This window comes from Colobus angolensis, unplaced genomic scaffold (genome assembly GCF_000951035.1).
Source record: "Colobus angolensis palliatus isolate OR3802 unplaced genomic scaffold, Cang.pa_1.0 Scaffold137, whole genome shotgun sequence".
Taxonomy (NCBI): domain Eukaryota; kingdom Metazoa; phylum Chordata; class Mammalia; order Primates; family Cercopithecidae; genus Colobus; species Colobus angolensis.
In genome coordinates, this window is record NW_012114455.1 from 4760148 (window position 1) to 4783316 (window position 23169).

The 23169-nt window shown below is 34.5% G+C and overlaps 1 protein-coding gene across 1 annotated transcript in view; it reads right to left on the reverse strand.

Annotated features, from left to right (window-relative positions):
* Positions 1-23169, reverse strand: part of ARHGAP32 (Rho GTPase activating protein 32) — a 217265-nt gene that overhangs the window by 152174 nt on the left and 41922 nt on the right. Inside the window, exons 3-4 of the mRNA XM_011934672.1 lie at positions 12363-12454; positions 11004-11088 (exon numbers count right to left, since the gene is read on the reverse strand). Of these exons, the coding sequence (XP_011790062.1) occupies positions 11004-11088; positions 12363-12454 (177 nt within the window). The remainder of the gene's footprint in view (positions 1-11003; positions 11089-12362; positions 12455-23169) is intronic.

The window sequence follows — 23169 nt, forward strand, 5'->3', positions numbered from 1 at the left end:
TCAAAATGCAGAAATCACCGGTCTTCTGTGTCCTTTGCGCTGGGAGTTGGAGACTGCAGCTGTTCCTATTCGGCCATCTTGCTCCGCCCCCCCCTTAAGTAAGTTTTCTATCCCTTTCACTTTCTCTTCACCTTCTGGGACACTAAAAATTCAAACATTTGGCTGCTTCGTGGTGCATTAAAAACTGTCCAAGCAGATATCCTTTCTTCTCAATGATTTTCTTAATGGTATCTGGGAACTCATCTGCTGCCTCTTGGGTGACCTGTTACCCTGACATTTTTTAAGCCAACCTCTTTCTAAAATTACCAAACCATCCTTTGCTGGCATCAAATTCTCCAGCTTTAGACTTGTCACCTTCCTTTTACTTTATGTTGTCAAAATATACATCCAAATACCAATCAAAAGCAAATGACTGCTTTTCTCAAATCATATTATAGTCTAGAAGTATGCCCTTCTTATAGCAATCCTGCACTGACATAAAAGCTGCATTTTCAATATGAGATAAAAAACTATTTCGCAAAAAGTGCAAGTGTTCACACCTACTGGTTTGGCTGCAATAACAGCGGCATTGATTTCCTTTTTTTAAAAAAAATAGTCCTTACAACAGATTGAAATGGCAAGCAAATGTGGCTGTAGACTTCATTTATAGTTCATATCAAGCAATGCTACTTCTTATTACAATGTCATGACTTTGCTTCTTGGGAGTGTTTCCAGCACCACTAGAAGCATTTTGTATGAGTCTCATGGCGTTATTCAGGTTTATGGTATTGCACCAAATCCAATAAAAAATATGGAAGAACCATAAGATCACTTTTTGCTGCGATACACAATGCACATACAGAGATGATTAAGTATCACACAGTGTTTCAGGTGGATCCTTGTAACACTTGAATTCATAATAGCAACAGGAGGTGGCTACAAAATTATTACAGTAGTACAGTATGTACTACACTAAATTGTGTGCAGTTTTAATTTAATACTGCACCTTTATGTTTGTTTACATTCCTCTTGATTAGGAATTGCACCATGTTCAGTCTGTTTATGTAAGTTTTGATAAATTTTAACTTTTTATAATGTATTTGTGTATTTTATGGCAGTAAGTTATAAAATAGGCTAGTATTTATATATATATATTTTGCATTCATGACATACCTTTTTCTTACTTTTTTTCCAAATTTCTAGGCTGCATGGTTCTTCTGCATGTTTTTTCAAATTGCTGCAAAATTCTAAAAAAATTTCCAATATATTTATTTTTTAAAATTCACATATGAGTGGACCCATACAGTTCAAACCCATGTTGTTCAAGGGCCAACTGTACCTGAGATTGAAGTACGAATCGCTACGTATTCAATGAATAAACAAACATTGTCTTCTCCCTGAAATATGGTGCTTAGTTTCAAAACTGAATTCTTCATCTTTCCTCACATATTCTCCTCCTCTTCCTGAATTCACAAAATAAACAAACTGTACTACTATTCACCCAGCTGACCAACCTAATCACCCTAGATTCTGCTACTTCTCCTCCTTTCCACACATGATCTCTTTTTACATTTCCAGGTTCAAGGTCTCATTTTTCACCTTCTCTTTACTCTCTCATGCCTCCTAAAGTTTATCTCTTACAGTTATCCCCTTTTTTCCTACTCCCCACTGCTACTTCCCTGGTTCTAGGCCTCCTTACATCTGGATAATTACAATAGTATTTTAAATGGTCTCTCTCCATCTCCATCACACATTAATCATGGTACTCTCTTCTCAAAATCCCGCAATACTTTCTCAGTTCTTACTAAGAAAGTAACTGACAGTCTCACTTATAAGTGGGAGCTGAACAATGAAAACACAAGTACCTTTGTCTGTACTATTTTTCCTCGGCTGAGGGTTCTTCACCTCTATCTCTGCATATCCAAATTCTATTCAATCTTCAATAAAGGTGAAGACTTTTGAATGCCACAGGACATAATCTCTCTCACCCCTGAATACCTACAAGCACTCTTCCAACATTTATAACACCGTTCTTCTCTTGAATTTATTAGTATATTACTTGTTTTCTCTGAGGAAAGATTATCTACTTCATCAGTGGTACTCACATAGGTGGCTAGCACATAGAAGATATTCAATAAAACTACACTAAGTGAACGCTGGGTTTTAATATACCCTATACACATGTCTGAATATTAATTTATTTTATGCAGTACGTGAACTATATGTACAAAAACTATACACTATGAAGGACTGAACTATATTTGCCTGTAGAAATTTATGACATGAACTCAGTGATTTAAATAATTTCCACTTCTTTCAATTTAATAATATTTCAGTCCTTCATCTATTAGAAATGGCAAACAGGATTTCCAAATCCCGTATTTCTAAATTTCTTCCAGATCTATCTTTGGAGTTATTTTTCCTGTATTGAGCTCACTTTTCTATCACCATGGAAACCAATTACAATTAGTGTTGTTAGGATCTTTAAAAATACAACTCTATTCAGCAAGTCTTCAAATGTTCAGAAAAGTTCTTTCTCCATATGGAAAATGGAAATCAGTAGCATAGAACAGGGTAAAAATATACCACCCACCCACAGAAGAAACCATTCACCAAAGCCTAATCAACAGATTGCAAATGAAAGAGTTCTTTTCTTTTATTCATCTTTTGTAGTTCTGTAATGGCTGCAGTTTCACTGTGTCATACCTATGGGGTTTGTAAACAAGTTTTCTTTCACCTCACAGCCTGTGTAGCAGACGTGAAAACACAAAAAAGAATTTCTGTTGTATAATATTATGTGGTCCGCCCACCCTACCTGCAACCTCCTAATACTTGACACTGAAAACACTACTTTAAAACTACTGAGTTCAGGATGCCAAGAGGAAGAATAATTCTACAGTAGAATTACATCTTACATGGTTAATAAGTGAAGTGAGTTCTAATTCCAGCACATAAGGTGAAAATCAATAAAAGGCGAAATTACCCTTCAGATTTACCAGGAAAAAGCTAGAGACCTATAGGCATCTTAACAGACCTAACAGTTTTTCTTTCCAGAACTGGAATAGAGCACTGTTTTCTCAGCTGAGTATCAGATAAAGCAACTGATGTGCTCATCTTTAAACACTAGAATCACCATCAGTTGACTGTGAAGAATACCTGGAAAATGAGACCAAATAACACAACAGCAGAATCACACCCCTCTTCTTGCTGATGCTCTCACTCAAGAACATATATTTGTCAGGAAACTGCTTCATACATACTTTCACATTTCAGCATGGTCAGGGCTTTCTAAGCAAAGAGCTCTGGCACCTGGGCTAAGGGACTGAACTGAACCCAGTAACCCTGAAGATGGGGCCCTCCAGAGATAAAGGTTTTCTCTCTCCCCCAAGCCATGTTTACATTCCAGGGTGTTTGTGAAACACAGATCTTTGCTTCTTTTTCCCAGAGACTTTGTTTACATTCCAGAGCAAAGGTCTCTCTCTCTCCATCCTGAGAAAGGAGAATGGGCAGGAATGCCAGCTATCCTGTATAAACTTCAAGTTTCCTAAGTGCAGAGTTCTCTTGTGGTACCAAATCCCACTTATAAACACAGGGTATCTCTGGTTGTCACCACATCACTTTATGGAGAACTAGGGCCTAGGGAACCAACGTAAGTACTTTTCAAGTAAACAAGGGCTTGATTTCTGATCCAGAGACTTCAGGTTTCTGCTGGGGGAAAGGGTGGTGACAGAGAAAGAGAGTGAGGATGTGTGCAGTGTGTCTGTAATTGTGGCAAGCCAACTTGTTAGCTTACTAGTAGAAAAACATCTCAGACTCTTCACAGTTTCAGACTCAACAATACTATAAGTAAGCTGCCTGTAAATTATGACTGATTCCACTATAGATATATTTTTTCACAGTCCAACCACTTTCACACATCTGATTCTTGGACTGAATAAGCTCAAATGAGATACAGTGAAAATCCAGTACTTAGATGACAGTGGAACTGGTAACTCACTATCTGAACATTTCATTTCAAATCCTCCCCTGAAAGGACAATGATTTCCCTGTATAAGAGGGAGTATTACTGCAAAACACACAGAAAAGGAAGGTTAAGATTTTTATTTCTTTTGAGGAAAACTAAACTTTGTGGCCAGGGTGAGAATAAAATTAGCATGGTTTTTATTTCAAATGATTACACACGTAGTAATAGTACTTCTGTGTAAGATTTTTTTAAACTGAAAATATGTACAAGTCAGTTTTTCAAACTGCAAGTGTCTTAACAAAATGAGGAGAGAGAACCTTTTCATTAATTTATTTTTATTAATGACAAAAGCGTAACTGATAGGAAGTACTCTGGTGAAGTCAGTATCCACTGCCTCAATGCTGACAACACTGTCCTTGGGTCATCGGGACAAGCATGACTTTCCACATTTTAAAGATGATTATTTGACTTTACCTAAGTGCTTCCCTAGAACTTTTGCCTTTCTCTAAAGCACTTTAAAATGTCACTTATGTCAGTTATGTCACTTAATTCCCATAGCACTTTGTGATATAGTTAGAATAGATACATTTATTTGTATTTCACAAATGAGGAAGCTGACAACCAGAGACATTAAGAATTTACTTAAGATCACACTGGAAATTATTTAAGGTTACACTGCAATATTATGTATCAAACTTTTTAACCTTCAACTACATTAAAGATGCGAGATATTCCAGAATCATCGTTTATTTCTTTTTGTTAAAATATTAGTTGGGTCAGTCTGTTCTGTTTTAGCAACACAAAAGAACACACAGAATGGCTCTAGTGTCAGACTGCCTCAATTCCAACACAGTCTGCAACACAGTTTCAGAACTTTAGTAAGTTCTTAAGCTCTTTTCACCTAAATTTCTGTATCTGAAATTGTTGTGGAGCGTAATTGAGACAATGTGTAAACAGTATTTGATATAATGCCTGGCTCACACAAAATATTCAATAAATACTGGCTTGTATTTTTATTACAATTCTGATTACTTCATTTTAAATGGAACTTCAGGCTTTTAAAATTTTTTGTATTATTAACCCTCAATATTCCTACACTCAGGTCAAACTTTACTACTTTTTTCCGCATTTCCCAATATCAAGGCAGAAATGCATCCAATGACAAAAAGCCGCGACAGCATTTTCAAGCCCCTTGCAGGCAGCTTGCGTATAGAAAGCTCAAGACACAGACATTAAATTCATACTTTTCCTATTTCTTACTTACACAAAAACGTGAACTCTACCATTCAGGTTAATTTAACTTAATGTTTTGTATGAAATTGGATAAAAAGAAACACATCAAGTGATAACTTCAGATAACCAGATGATAAAGAAAATATAAATCAAACATATCCTTTTACCACCCTACACACTAGATGGCGGTACAACACAAAGCACAACAGGAACAGTTCCGCCTCAAACTGATCAGACCCAATACACCGGTCATTTCTTTGCCTGCTACAAGAGACCTTCCCCCCTGCTTACTGAAAAATATTTTGTAAAATGTAAATTAATCTTTGTTTTTGGACTGCAGAATAATACAACAGGGAAAATAAGTGCAGTAACAATAAATTTGCAGAATTTTAAACTACATGTGGCTTTACTCAAAACAAAAAGCCTCTTTAGTAATTGTTTATCATTTTTTAGAAATTTAAATTTCTCTAAACCAAATATACGACATTTATGAATCAAACCTGTAGAATCTGGCCAAAGTGCTATTCACAGGAAAATATCCAAACTTAAATGCACTTATTAAAAAATTAATACCTAAAAAAAATGATTAACAATACCTGTTGCATTCTATTTCTCTAAAGAAGAGATTAAGTAGTATATGTAGTGTAATATTAATATTTGACAAAGTTGGTTTATGACAAAGCTAGTTTTTGAGAGGCAAATCCTAGTAGGCAATACACATTATTCTCAACTCTTTTCTAGAAAAAAAAAAAAATAAGAAAAACTAAACTTTCAATTCAAGAAACAAAAGAAAAGTTATACTTAGAAATTATTGACATGAAAAATAAAGAAAAAAACACTTTGGTTGATCAGTAAAACCACAAGCTGGTTCTTTGACAAGACCAAGACTTAATAATATCTTGTGTACAACTTATAATCCATGAATTTAAAAAGCTACATTAAATGAACAATTTTTAAGAAAATACAAATGATAAAAATTGATCTAAGGAGATACAAAAGAACCTAATGAGCAATAATCAAATCATAAGTTGAAATGGTAAGTAAAGATGATAAAGATTAAGTTCCCAATTGGGAACCAGTTTCAAAAGGTTTTAACAGGAAAATTCTATTGACCCTTCAAAGAACAGGTAATTCCGTTTACACAAAATATTCCAGTGCATTTATTTTAAAGGGGTGCAGAATGGGACAGGGGAGCAGAAATTCCCCAGTCTTAGGCTAGTGGGACAAGTATAGCTCACAGGTTAACTTCACCAATAAACATAGATGCAGAAATTATAAAATCTTAGTAGAGCGTAAAAAAGGAATTTATTTTTAAATATATATATAACTCAGCATAACATGTCCCAGGAATATAAAGATGTTTCAACAAGTTACTTCTATGACATGAACAATTATCTGTAATAATTTTTACAGATACTAACAGCTTATTCAAGCTCTATGGAAGCAGAATAAAATAAGAACATGGCATGATACAACCTCTCCTCCCCTGTGCTGTTATATCTCTTTTCCTCTGCACCTTATCACAACCTGAATCAGAACTCATAGTTCATCTACAATTTCTTAGCTTGAAGGAACATTAGCTGTCACCTAGCATTCTAGTATCTAGTAACCGTACTTCCTTTTCAGTGTGAAGACAAGGAAAGCAAGACCAAGGCTCACTGCAGCAGCTGGCCATACCCATTCTACACCACGCCAGCACCTTTCTCCTCAGCATAGTGTCTGTCCTATACCACACATTACAACTGAAGGAACCAAACTGAGACTTAAACAGGATGGTTACACAATTTGTTTTATAATAAATAAACACTCATAAGGAATATATATTCTTATCATATAAGAACAAATTTAAAATGATAAATAAAAACAAAATAGTAAAACAGCATTTTTAAACCAATTTTATCTCTTCTTCAAATATAAACTCATTCATCCATTCACGTCATTCATCTGTTATTCATTAAACAAATATTCATTGAGTAGTTTTATGTGTCAACCACTGTTCTAGATGTTGAGGGGAAGAAAATAAATAATATTTAGCATGCCGAATGGTGTTAAACGGTATGGAGGGAAATAAACGAGAGGGAGATGAGGAAAGCCGGTGACTAGAGTTGCAATCTTATGTAAGGAAGATGCAGTCTGGGAAGACAGCACTGGAGCAAGTACTTTTAAAAGAGGAGGCAGCAAGGTGTGTGGCTCTCCTAAAGGAGCATTTTAAGTAGAGGAAACAAAAAGTACCAAGGCCCTGAGAAGGGGGTACACATACTGGCAGAAAACCAAGAGGCCACTGTGGCTGGATCACCCTGTCCGAGGGGAAGAGAAGAAAGATGAGGTTGGAAGAGTAAGGGTACATTCTGTAAATCCTTGTAGAAAAGTTTAAGAAATCTGACTTTTACTCTGAATAAGATGAACACTAACTGGAGAGTTTTTAAAAAGTGACATGATTGGACTTACATTTGAAAAGAATCATTCTTGCTGCTGTGCCAACTACAGAAGTCTATTGAAACAATCCTCCCAAAAGACAATGCTTTAGTGTAAGGTGATAGCAGAGAAGCAGGTGGGCATGGTTAGATCCTGGATTTACTTTAAAGATGGAGCCAGAAAATCTGCTGATGGACTGGATGTGAGGACTGACAGAAAGAGAGATGTCCAAGATGCTCCACGGTTCTTGGCTGGCCTCAGGAACTGAAAGGATAGAGTTGCTATTTACCAAGATGGGAAGTCAGCAGAAAGAGCAGGTCTGAAAGACTGTTCTGGGCATGCTGCAATGATTGTGGTGTTATTAGGCATCCAAGTGAAGATGCAGGGAAGTCAGCTGGATATACAAGGCTGGAATTCAAAGGAGAGATCATAAAAATGTCCTTTGTACATTATATATCATTATATGGTAATGACCGTACTGACCCAGTAAAAGTACTGACTTACATCTAAATTGTTTTTTAAGCAACTGTGTCTTTCAGACTAAATAAAATTGATCATTGGAATTTCTAACATACAGGATTAAAAATAACTATTTCATTCCAGAACTAAAATCCCGAAAGTTAAAGATTATTTTGTCTGGATGTTTACAATGTAGAAGACATTAACATCTCTGTCATACTAGGATATGATGGCCAATGGCAATTACAAACTTTCAGATCTGAAGAGAAGGAAGAGCTGTAAACACAAAGACAGTAAATCTGTAAATCGAAGAGAAATTCCTAAGATTAGAGTAAAAAAGAGAAGGTATGTCACTGCGGAATGTCCCAGGATTGGTACATATGAAAAGCAACAACCAAGCTGGCCGAGTGACAGTATGAACAACCTACCAATTTATACCAGAGCTGCCCAGTGTACAACTGATGATCTATTATTGATACATTTTACTAAGTTGTCTTACTTGTTTCCTCTTCAGAACATATTCCAACCTTATATTGAAAATAAAGGATTCATTTTCCATAAACATGTTTAGAATCAAATGTGTTAATATTTACCTGTATAAAAAGCAAGATGTTTATAAAATGATAAAGAATAAGAACTGAGACATATGAACTTTAATTGCTTGTGGCAGATAGAACGCAGGATTGTTTAGAGGTTAATATTATTGTTTTTGTTTTTCTTTAAATGGCATTCATCGGTCCATCAAAATGTAAAACCTTATACTAGCCAAAGAGAGAACAGTAACCCAAGAAAAAAACATAAGCATGTAAGTCAAGTCAGGATACTATTACAGTTCTTTCGCTATACAACTTGGTTAATGAAAACTAATGTTTTCCTCCTGATGGTATCTGACATGTGCTGAATTCATCCAGAAGCAGAAGGCAAGCAAAACTGGTAGACGTGGTATGTAGAGGCCAGTCTCCAAAGACACAGAACAGAGGCAGGACAAAACTTGGCAGGAAAGGTGCGCCAAATAGAGCACAGTCAACAGAGAAAGATGATTCTGGTGTGGACCAGCAAGGTGCAGCTGGGCTGGTTTCCTTTAAACCACCCCTGTCTTCCATAGTCCAGAGGCCTCATGGTCAATCAATACAATCCTCAAACATCTCACTCATACACCTCATATATGCAGGGTCACACACTGACTTAGTATCAAATCTTTTTTCCCTCTTCTGCCTGAGTAATGGAATTTTACAGGGTTGAAGTAAGTGCAATCGAGAAAGTGAAACATGGTATGACCCTCTAAAATGAAGACTACAGGTCTGTTCATTGGTAGAAAGTCTCCCTAATGTGTTCTCCCCATAAAAATGAGACACAGTCCTCCAATTAAGAGGACTGGACTCTAATAACAGGCATTTAACAAAATCTCAAGAGAGCCAAATGCTGAGTAACAACTGTTTATTCCCTACCCACATCCTCAATGCAGCCATTATAAACTCTTTAAATGTAAAATAAAAAAAGTTTAGAACTACGATACTATTTAGCACGACCTTATTCACCTCATAAAGGAAAGAAAACCAAAGAGGCTAAGCTACTTGCCCAAGGTCATAAACTTCCTAAGATTTAGCAAAAAGAAAATTAGAATCTACGTTTGTGAACTAAAGCCAGTGCTTTTTCTATTTCATTATACAATGCTTACCAATAATAGCTTTGTTTTTATTTTAAATCAGATGCTTTAGAGATTTCCTAACCTTTCATATAATGTTAACATTTAAATATTCTTTGGTCTGGTTTTAGATCTCTAGCGTCCTATTTCTTTTCACTTTGCTAAAACTCCTTACAATGTTTACCGCCTTCCAAAAGAGCTCATTCAATCTTGTAAAGATTAAAAAAAAAAAAAAGCAAAATAAATTAAGTAGAAAATAGTTTAGCTAAATTGCAAGCAGAGTAAACTAAATCACTCAACAGATATATCAAATGCTTAACAGTCACAAAATGAAAAATGTACTCATTACTGTTTTCTTAATCAGCTCTTCCTGACCTAAGAAATTTATCATGATAACTGCAATTGCAAGGACATACACACTAATGGAACAAAATTATAAATCTCTAGTGCTATTTTAAACTGTCAATTTATTTGAAATAGAAATGTCCTTCACTTTCATAAATCCTATAGATCAAATTCATCTCACTTGTTTATGAAATAAAATTACAAAAAGTAGCACACTGTGACACAAATCTATCATGTCTTATGAGTTTTATTCTGGACAGACGGTGGTCAGGGCAAGGACAGGAAGGGGACTACCTCTCCATGTTGTGTGTAGAAATCAAGACTTTTTTTTCTATTAGCCTATTTTGAAAAGACAATGTAAAGAGTGGCTTCTGTTCCCCTGGGAAAATATGATTTTTTAAATAACCACAATCTGGCTATTTTTTACGTTTTTAGTAGTTTTTTCACATTAATACATATATAATGTACAAAGGACGTTAAGCTGCCAATGATATAAGAGCAAAGTATGTAGCTTGATATCAAGTTAGATTCAATAATTTGTATGTAAATGCAAAGGCAGAAACAGTAAAAACATTCCTGAAAAAGAAGAATAAAGTGAGAACACTTTAATCTACCAAGTATCAAAGTTCACAATTAATTAAGACAAGGTTACATAAGGTCAGAATAGAAAGTCACTACACAAAGCCATGGACATATGGACATGATACAGGAAAACAGAGGGGGACAGGACTGATTTTCCTTAACTGATACATGTTAGCGTGATGGTTACTTTTATATGTCAATGTGACATCAAGTATTTGTCAACAGAAGAGAAGAAAGATTTTACCTCAACCAATAAGACATCAATTTAAAAAAAACTACTTCGAAGTGTCATCTATCAGATACAGATATATAGATAAGCATATAGATATAAAGGCAGATGTGCAAATCTTAATTCAGGATATAAGAAATATTTCAATATACCTGTATGCTGCCAAACTCAACATTCTCATAATGGAAATGCGCACATTCAGCCATCTTCGGAAAGTGACCTTTAGTGAAGGGTAACCTGAAACACATGAAATAAACAAGAAACAAGATAGTGAAATAGTAAAAATTACTAAGTTTAAGGGGAAAATACAATGGATTTAAGAGCTCATGCAAGCAAAAATATTTAGTAAGCACATGCACATGAGCCACACATATCCACACAAATCCTCTTTAAAATACACTGAATCAGATGAGTATTATATTTAGTGTACAGATCAAAACCAAAAATAAAAAAAGCATTACCGTATCTCCTAATGTTGACCCAAATCAATGTCCATAGAAAAACTGTTATTTTCAGCAAATGCTATGGAAACTGTGAACAGCCAGCTTCCAACCAGAGCAGCATTCCCAACACAAGGTACGAAACCAGGTTTTACCTGTGAATGTTGTCACAGCCCATCAGTCCTGGAGTGGTGGACCTGGACGCAGAATGAACATGTTTATCCTTGTCTTTCCTCTGCTTACACATGAAGCATGGCTATCTAACTCTACCAAGTGAAAAGATGGTTTTCCTGTTTAAAACTGATTAGCTTCAGGTACAGGATGAATAGCCCTTATTCGAAATGACACAGAGACCAGAAGAGTTTTGGATTTCAGATTTTTTCAGATTTTGGAATATTTGCTTATATCTATATCTGCTTGTATCTTGGGGCTGGGACCCAAGTCTATATAAAAAATTCATTTATATTTCATATACATTTTATACACAGCCTGAAGGTAATGTTATACAACATTTTAAATAATTTTGTGCATGAAACAAAATTTTAACTGCGAACACTCACGTAAGGTCAGGTGTGAAATTTTCCATTTGTGCTACCATGTTGGCACTCAAAAAGTTTCACATTTTGGAGCACTCTGGATTTCATAGCTTCAAATTAGGGATGCTCAACCTGTATTTCACTTAATAGTCAACTCTTGGCATCTACTTCATGCTCCTCAAAGGCAAACCTGAAATCTAATAATCTCATAACTCAGACAATAAAGCTGATATTTCTGAATGAATGAGAGCATGCACTAAGGGTACCAAGAATGACACGGTTAGATTGTTTCTATCAAACAACTGTAACATAACAGAAGATAACATAAGTTGCTTCAAGAACAAAAATAAAGTATATTTTAGATGAATGGATAATCTGTAGGCCTATTCCACTGCTGAGTCATAATTTAAGGATTAACAATTGCACAGTAACAGCATATTTTTGTAAAAAGTCTAAATAAAAGTTTTAAGAGAACTAAAGAACTGATTTCCATTCATAGGAATTCATTTAGAACCCACTGTAAAGTTATACTCACTTTTTCACATGCTTAACCTTCATACTGGCTGTACTGCCACACGTCTTAAGAGTAAGATCTCCAGGAATCTCGGGAACATCTGCGCCTCTTGCCTTAAAAAACAAAGACAAAATATTTATGACTATTCCTTTAGTATTATACTTTTTTAAAAAGCAGGTTATGACTTATGTTAATAGTTCTGCTGACTTTTTACCTACAAAATATATCTTGGTTAAATAATCTTAAAATTATGACTTACTTGAGTTTTAATTATTAAGAATATAAATTATTCACCTGATTTAAATATTCAGCTTTACTGTATAAGGGAAATTTTTCTGTGAGATTAAGAATTTTCATGCTTTTGTAATCAGATTTCAAAACCAGCTATTATATATCTCAACATGAATTAAAATTTCCCCTGGAAGTTGCTGGAATAAAATAACCTTGGTTAAAATAATAAACATTAAAATGTAATATAAACATAGAAATTAAGAGATTAAAACATGTATTTCTCACACCAAAATCTGAACATGACATGTATATAATACTTCCAAATTACTCCTTAGTGTGTCATAGTTTTCACAGTGGTGAATTCTTAACTTCAGTGATACAATCAGGTATATCATTTTTTAAAAAACAAAATGAAAAATCAAAAAGTTCTTAACACTCTGGACAAAATAAAAGTCAAGTCCAAATATCTATCTTAAAAATAAATTTTGTGCTATAATACCTATGATTTATAATTTAAAAAAACTTAAGCTGAATTATGATAGCCCATGCCACATGACTCAACAGGCGAGAATAATGTGGGATAAGCAGTTAAAGTAAGTTGGGAGGAGAATCACAACCTTAACTTCTGTAATGTTTTCTTGTGAGAAAAAAAAAAAAAAAAAGCCAGACAGTTTAGACACATTTGTTTGTTTGTTTTGTAAATAGGACTTTTCAAAGATACGAGGTAACAATGTATGAATTTATGAGAATGAAACCTTGTTACATCACCACAGCGCGCTGGGTTCATTCTTTCTTTTTGAGGGTTTTTTGTTTTTTAGCAAATTTAACTATTTATAAGGGTTGATATTTCATCATCAAGCCTTCTTAGATGTATTTTTACTCCTTCTTATAGGTCTCCCAAAGAAAACAGAGTATTATTATATTCTTTAGTAACGAAACAGAACTCATTCCATCTTGCACAGCTATCATATGGATTCAATGAAACTTTTTATAAATATAACATCTTGTCTTATCTTTCCTCTATCTTGAAACAGTTACTTCATAATCCTAGGTATTATTTCATCAGTACTCATCATCCAAGTATACCCTATCACACTAGAAAAGAAACTTTAAGACTAAAATAAAAAGTATATTTTAAAAAAGGGAAAATGAGATAATATCCTAGAAAAAGAGTTGACAAACTTTTTCTTAAACAGCCAGCCAGTAAATACTTTAGGTTTGTGGGCCGCATTATCTTTGCCACTATTCAATTCTGCTATTGTAGTGTAAAAGTAGCCACTTGTAAATGACCAAACACAGCCATGTTCCAAAAAAACTTAATTTGCAAAAACAGGCACCCAACAAGGTAAACTTCGCAAAGCCCTGTCCTACAAAGTTGGTGCTGTGGTGAAATAAATTATCATCCAGATTTTATACTGTGTTGCCCAAATTGCCTCATCTTTCAAGAAGGTATTTAAAAAGCTTGGAGACACCTTCTAGTCCATTTCACTTTCATTTAACATATTCACTAATTCAATAGTCTTCGTTTTCTTTCACTTATAGAAAATAGAAAAACACTGACAAAGAAAGGTATCTTATAATGAATAGATACATGAAAAGGTGGGTACAAAGAGACAACAGCACTCTAGACTCTAACAAAGATGGCAAAACAATCATGCACATGATACATCAGACTAATTATAATATCCTAGATGAATACAGTATTGAGTATTAAGAACTGAGTGAACAAGATATTTCTAAGGACAAAAAAGGAAATACAGTATTCTCCAATTGGTCATTCAACTGAAAGTACTTTTTCATGCAATATTCTGCGACAAGCTGGACCATCTGGTTTTGCCATTTAAAAAAAAAAAGTGAAAGTGTGATAATACTCTCATCTTTTATGATGTTTGCGCACCAAAATTTACTTGACAGAATAGGTTTGCCAAGCTTAAATTCTTATTAACATTTCTGATAAGGTGGCTTTTCACTATTCTGCATTGTTCATAAATTGACTTAAAAATATAAAAGAATAAAAAAGAATCCACTAGACTGAGTTAATAAATGGAGATGATGCAACTGGTAAACTGGAAATTGAAACGTTAGCTTTCTTTTGAAAACAAGCTCTATGTGCTAGCTAGGGAGGCCACTGTTTCTAAATACATCTAAAGAGAAAACAAGAAAACCTGCCCAGCCTATAATCCGCATGAGGGAGGAACATCATGTACCACACACCTCTGCAACCACAACTGACTGGGCTGTAGATGGAAACATGAGCCAAAGGTAAATCCACAGGTTATGCAAAAGGGTCTGACAGGAAAATCTCTGCTTAAAAAGACAAAATGATAGTAATTAGGCCAGTGAACCAAACAAGGGTCCAAAAAGCTTCAGAGGATTCACGAAAATATGTCTGAATCAATAGTTCAACTAGCCCGTGACCATGTATGTTCTGTCCAGCAATATTTTCCCACAGCACAGAAAAGTTCCAGGAATATCCTAGGCTCTCAGTATATTTTTGTGAATGAACAAATACAATACACTTTAATATAACAAGGTTTTATCATTTACTCTTTTAAGATGAAGCCACTAGAATTGAAAGGAAAATACTGTACTATTATTCAATCACCTGATGAACTAAAATTTTCATCTACATATTTTAAAAATAAAATAAATTATCTTAAATTTCTATTGAGAGCACATACTTGAGTTACTTATTCTGTTGCTCCAAACCAAAGATTAAGGAAGTTCTTTTTTAGAAAATAGTTCATTAACTGATATTCATTCATAAAAATAATTTTTCCTATTTTTTTCATGTTATAATTATCACTTAATTATGCTTCCAAAATAGAATTTATAATATCATCAACACAGTAACAGCACCATTCATCAACAGAACATTCCAAAGACCTCAAAAGACAACTGAACTTATGTTCAGAAAAGCACACACCATTTACATTTAAACGCTCTATGTGTCTATCTCTAGCAATTAACTGGCATCCTAGAAAATTAGACCTAAAGATTAAGGAAATCAATGGATTCAATAACAATTTTTATCTCCTCACTCTTCCCTACTTGTTTACACTATATAATTCAACATGTTCATTATTCCTGCCTATACAACCTTATTCTCAAAATCCAATTCAAATCCACCTAGTCCATTTAATCCTATACCGATAATTTTGCCATATGTTGATACTTTCCTTCATTAATCTTTCAAAGGATTTATCCTGTATACAGTATATTGGAGCATTTCATTATATTTTATTCATCTTTTAATGCAAACTGCCATGTAGTGTTCTCTAATAAGAGACTTTTCCATTCACCAAGAGGGTAAATTTCTTGAGCATGAAGCCAATGGAATAACACGCGTACATATTTTACTAACATTTGACATCCACAATCCCCATTACAACACTAAAATTTAGCATCCTTCAAGGAAAACAGTCAAAGAAACTGAGCATTGTTAACTACCCTAGAAAAGCACATAATGATTTTATCTCTGATTTTTAATTCCCCTAGATGACATTATTATCTATGAAAGTCTACAGTTAACAAAGAGTCATTTTAATAGCTCTAATTTTATGATTAAAAATATTTTACCCTTACTGTTTGAAGCACACTGCTAAATGATCTTCCAGAGGGCCTGATCTAATTCACACTGCTACCAAGCAAGTGTAAGAGTGCCTACTTTCTGACCACCTCACAAACATCAAATACTATTGAATCTTTTTACTTTTTTCATTCTGATAGGTACTTCTTTACCTTTGTTTTAAAATTAACAAGATAAAAGAATTGAACATTTCACATTTTGGTGGGTATGTAGTTATTATTGTGTGTAACACTGTTTTCATCTTATATTCTCTATCTTCAATTTTTTTAAATTAAGTTAAAGCTAGTCATATTTGTACGACATAATATGCCAAGATATTTAACAGCTTTCCATTAAAATTATGAACCTCGAAGTTGGAGGCCTTACTTAGACCTTCTAATTTCAAGACTTATTAAAAAGCAATACTCAGTAAGACAAAGTGCCACTAGAGTTAAGGATAAACAAATGAATGAAATATAATGCAGTCCAAAAAAGACCCACACGTATACAATAAAAGTTTATTTATGACAAAGGAGCCAATGCAATTCAAAAGAACAGCACTGTCAATAAATGGGAACAGCACAGTTTTTAAAAGTATGCAAAAATTAAGAATAAAACTTCAATCTTCTCTTAATATACAAAAATTAATTCAGGATGGAAATTCATTCAATATGAAAAATAATAAATCTTCTAAAAATAAACACAGAATAATAAATCTGAGCTAAGTAACAAGAAGCAAAAAAAAAACTACTCCTAAGAGAAAAAAATTAATACATTCAATGGCATCAAAATTACAAACAAGGAACTTATACTCAACATATATAAAGAACTCCTTGTAACAAAATAACTAACAATCCGATTTTTTAACTGGCAAAAAAAAAAAACCTCAACAGGTATTTCACAAAACAGAATACTTATAGTCAATAATCAAGATACTCAGTGTCATTATTCATCAAGAAAATGTAAAATAAAACCACAATGAAGTAACAGTGTACATCTGCCAAAAAGCCCAAATTAAAAATAAAATAGAATACCAGTATTGGCAAAGATGCATTGCTGGTTAGAGTGTACAACAGCATAACCATTTGGGAAATTGTTGGATAATTAATTGGTAATTCCTACTAACCACACTCCATGATCCTATGACTACACTCCCAAATGTGTATCCCCCTGAATGATTTCATATGTACAACAAAAACTTGCACATCAATATTAACAGAAGCTTATTCATAACCACTAAAAATAGAAACATTACGAATACACAGAGTAGAATCAGTGAATAAATTATGGCATATATATATATATATGCAATGGAATTCTGTGATTGAAAATAATTATTAATATATTAAACCACCTGAACAAATCTAACAGTTGTTACAGCACATGAAAGAAGACAGAAGAAAAAAAATCTTGCTGTATTATTACCTTTATATGAAGTTCAAGAAGAGGTAAAATTATTCATAGAAATAAGAACAGTGTTACATCTGGCTGGTGAGAAATACGAAAAAACCTTACTAAGAAATGCTTTATATCTCGGTGTGGGTGGTGGTTTCACAGAAGTATACAGGACATCAAATGGACAAACATTACTGCATTTTACTCACTTGTGTATGTGTGTTAAAATTAACAGTAAAAAGGTCAAGGGGAATTTTTATAGAACTTTAGCTGGTTCCACATTTGCCTGGAATAGATACGATAACTACGGAAACAATGAGAAATGAGGGAATAATAATATTCCATAGAACTGAAAAAGAATGATGTCTTTCAAACTCATTTTATAATACCAGTTAACCCCAGATATGAAAACCACCCAAAGAAAACAGGAAAAGCAGCCTTGGAGAGCCAGAGAATGTGGGCAAATTCTCCAATAAAAAACCACCCAAAACCACTTTTAAGCAACCAGATCTCGTAAGAACTCACTCACTATGATGAAAACAGCAAGGGGGAAATCCTTCCCCATGATCCAATCACCTCCCACCAGGCCGCTCCTCCAACATTGGGAATTACAATCTGACATGAGATTTGGGTGGGCCCACAAATCCAAACCATATCACCAGCTGAGTATGGGTACTTAAAAGCCTCAGTGAAAACCCATTTTTGAGTAGAGAAACAATAAAGCAAGACCCTACTGTATAAAGGCTGTGGGGATAACCCTTGGTATCATTTTCTCTTTTCTTCCATTACTTAGACCCGACAGCAGCCCAAATCAGGAAAAATGGTGCAAGGCAAGACTTCTTTGTTTTTAATTTTTCGTTTTATTTTAAGTTCTGGGGTACATGTGCAGCATGTGCAGGTTTGTTACAGAGGTAAACATTTGCCATGTGGTTTGCTGCACCTATCAACCCAACACCTTGGTGTTAAGCCTACCATGCATTAGCTATTTTTGCTAATGCTCACTGCAAGAGTTTTAAAACTCTTAAGAGAACTTTATCTTTCCCACCAAAGAAAACAGGAAAAGCAGTCTTGGAGAGCCAGAGAATGTGGGCAAAGTCCCCAATAAAAAAATAGCAGGCTGGGCACAGTAGCTCATGCCTGTAATCTCAGGACTTTGGGAGGCCAAGGCAAGAGGATCGCTTGAATCCAGGAGTTTTGAGGCCAGCCTGAGCAACAGAGGGAGACCCCATCTCTATAGAAAAATGTAAATGTTAGCCAGGCATGGTGGCATGTGCCTGTAGTCACAGCTACTCAGTGCGCTGAGGTGGGAGGATTGTTTGAGCCTAAGGTTAAGGCTGCAGAAAGCCATGAGCGATGCCACTGCACTCCAGCCTGAGCAACAGAGCAAGATCCAGGCAAAAAATAGAAAAATAAAAAAAAAAGGCAAGGTAAGACCACAGTGATCCCCCCATGAAACTGAACTGATGTTGAAACCACCACCTATAAAAATCTAAATGAAACTTCAATCTGAACTCAGCCAGGCTGATGTCTAATAAAGCACAAATAAGAGGATTTCAGTAAGGAGTCAGTCTCACAGCATAATATTCAGAATGTCCGTGACATAATTAAAAAATACTAGCTATATCAAAAATCAGACAAATATGAGCTATTTCCAAAGGAAAATACAACCTAGAAATGTCAAATCTGACATGAAACAGATTGGACTAATCAGACAAATACTTTAAAACAGGTATTATAAACACACTGCATTAGATTTTGGAAACCAATGGAAAGACTGAAATACTCTTACAAAAAATAAAAATAAAAACTATTAAAAAAAACCCAAATATAATTTTTAGAACAGAGAAATGTAGCATCTCAAAAAATACTGGCTTAGCATAATAAAATACCCTGAGACTGGGTAATTTACAAAGAAAAGGGGTTTAGCTGGTTCACGGTTCCACGGGCTGTTTATTTAGGGAGCATGACTGGCCAGGCCTCAGGAAACTTACAATCATGGTGGAAGCCAAGAGGAAGGAGGCGCATCTTACATGTTCAGAGCCAGGGGAAGAGTGAGCAGGAGGAAGAGATAGTGGAAGCCAAGAGGAAGGAGGCACGTCTTACATGTTCAGAGCCAGGGGAAGAGTGAGCAGGAGGAAGAGTGACAGAGAAAAGATTCAGTGAACCTGACAACAGACAAAAAACATGCAATCTGAAGATAGTTAATTTTTTTAAAAGACTGACAAAATATGAACAGACCTTATAGATAGCTAAGGGACAATATCAAAAGATCTAATACTCATGTCTTTGAAGTCTCTGAAGGTGAGAAAAAACACACTAGTACAGGGAAAAAATGAAATTTCTGAAAACATTACAAATTTATTGAAAGATATATATTTACAGATTCAAGATCACAGAAAACAAGTAACATCAAAGAAAACTACAAATCAAAACATCATAATGAAGCTGTTGAAAACCAAATATAAAGGAAGCATTCTGACCGCATCCAGAAACAAAAAAAAATACATTATATATTGGCATAGAGTAATAAGGATTTAAATGACTGTGGATTTCTCATCAGAAACCAGGAGACAGTGGAGCAATGTCTATGCAATTTGGAAAGAACTCTCAACCCAGAAATCTGCGTCAAGTGACAATGATGATGAAATAAGATGTAGAAATAAGAACCTTCAGAAATGATGTAGAAATAAGAACATACTAAGATAAGAGAAAACTAAGAGAATCTGTCACCAGTAGATAGGCTCTAAAAGAAATGCTAAAAGAAGCTCTTCAGGTAGAAGGAAAATAACTCAGGTTAACTGAAATTTGGCCCTTCTGGCAAGAAGGAAGAACAGAAATGGTGAATAATTAGGTAAATATAACAGATTATTAATCTCCACTTAAATGCTTTAAAATATACGTGCCAGTTGAAAGCACAAATTATAAAACTGTCTGATGAAAGTTTATGTGATCTATATAAAATCTATAACATAAGGATGGTAGATAAGGGAACCTAGATGGTGGTAGGATTTCTACATTCTACTTGAAGTATAACATAATAATTTTAAGTACAATATGAAAAGTTAGTAAACTGGAACCAAGAGTATGTAAAAAAGATAAAACGCTATGATCAAGCAGAACATCCCAAGACTATAGGGGAAAAAATAATAATATAGTCATCTCTGTGGCAGTACAAACACCTAAAAAAATTCCAAACCCTATTCATTAAAAAAAAAAAAAAAAAAAATCAGCACACCAAAAAATAAAGAGAACATTCCTTAATGTGAGTTCTAAGAAAAGTATCCAGAAAGAAACTAAAGGTCTATAGTACTTAATGATGAAATATTTAAAGTTTCAAATTTGATATCAAGAACAAGAGAAAGATGTATGTACCACATCTATTCATCATTATTCTGGAGTGCCTCACCAGCACAATCAGGAAAGTAAAAGAAATAAAAGATAGTGCACATGTGAAATCTGAAAGAATTCACAAACTCAGAATTAATCAAAGAATGTGTCAACGTCTCTAGGCATAAAGTAAATATACAAAAATTAACTAGATTTGAAACATATTAGCAATAAACATGTGGAATATAAAATTTTAAAGCCAATTGTAAAATTCCAACTATAATAGCATTGAAGAAAATATCAAATACCTAGGAACATATCTAATAAAAAATGTGAAAGACCTTGCTATGTTCTGAACATCTGTGTTCCATCAAAATGTGTATATTAAAACCTAACCCCCAAGGTGATGGTATTAAGAGGTCAGGCCTTTGGGAGGCGATTATGTCATGATGGCTCTGCCCTCATGAATGGAATTAGTACCCTTATAAAAGAGGCATGAGTTGTGGGAGCCTGTTTTGTGTTCCACCATGTGAGAACACATAAAAGGTGCCACTTCTAAGAAAGAAACCCTCACCAGACACTGAATCTGCTGGACTGATCTTGGACTTCCCAGCCTCCAAAACTATGAGCAGTAAATTTCTATTGTCTATAAATTACCAAGTCTAAGGTATTTTGTTATAGCAGCCAGAACAGATTAAGACAGAATTCTATACTAAAAACTACAAACATTGTTCAAAAATTAAAGACAATCTAAATAGATATATTATACATGCACATGTGCCTCATTTGCATAATTAGAAGATACAATAATGTCAAGGTGTCAATTCTTCCCCAATATTATCTGTAGACTTATCTGTAGAAATTGGTAAACTAATTCTAAAAATGTATATAGAAATGCAAAAGACACAGAAGTACCAAGATAAGAAGGGCAAAGCTGGAAGACACTACCTATCAGATATCAAGTTTTACTGTAAAAGTTATAATAACTAAGACAGTGTGGTATTTGGTCTAAGTCTAGAAAAATGGACCAAAAGATCACAACAGAGAATTCAGACAGCAGCCAACGATATGATTATGTGACTCATGACAAAGGCACCACTGCAATTAAGTCAGAAAAAAGATGGCCATTTCAGTAACTGTACTAAGTCAATCTGATTTCTACATGAATAAAAATGAATGTTGGCCGGGCATGGTGGCTCATGCCTGTAATCCCAGCACTCTGGGAGGCCGAGGTGGGCGGATCACAAGGTCAGGAGATTGAGACCATCCTGGCTAACACGGTGAAACCCCGTCTCTACTAAAAGTACAAAAAATTAGCCAGGCGTGGTGACGGGTGTCTGTAGTCCCAGCTACTTGGGAGGCTGAGGCAGGAGAATGGCGAGAACCCAGGAGGCAGAGCTTGCAGTGAGCCAAGATCGCGCCACTGCACTCCAGCCTGGGACAGAGCGAGACTCCATCTCAAAAATAATAATAATAATAAAAAAAGAATCTTGACCCAAACCTCACATCATGCACAAAAAATCAATTTTAAATAGTTCACAGACCCAAACATAAAAAGTAAACATGTTCTTCTACAAAGTACCTTCATGACATTGGGACAGGCAAAGATTTCCTAAAAGGACGCACACAGAAAAAAACAATTATTCTGACACCCTACAAAATTTAATAAAGTGGACTTCACTAAAGCTAAGCATTTCTGATTACCAAATGATAAAATTAAGCATTCAAAAAGTCAGAGTCTAAAAGAAGAAACTGGAAGATATGTCTCAGATAAATGACTAGTGCCCATAATAGATAAAGAATTACTAAACATTAACTTAAAAAAAGACAACCTAACAGAAGAAAAGGGCAAAACTTGAATGAGCACATTAGAAAAGAGGATATCTCAGGGTCAATAAGAATATGAAATGGCACCAAACATAAATAATCATCATAGAAATAAAGCCCACAATAAGATTCTACTACACACATAACAGAACCCAAGCACAAAAACTACATATTGCAGGATTTCACGTATAAAAACAATGGTTACCTTTGGTGGGAAAGATAATGACTGAGAGATACTCAAGGGACATTTCTGAATTTCAGGAAAAGTTCCATGTTTAAATCTGGGTGTTGGTCACATAAGTAGAAAACATAAGCAAAAAGTCATAAAGCTATAAGATAAGATTGTGACTTCTCTGTATGTAAGATATACCTAAATAACAAAGTAAATAAAATTAAATAGGAAAAAGAGACAATAGCAAGAAAGTAGAAAATTACAGGCTAATCTTATTAAACACAAATGCAAAAAAATAAGCTAAATAG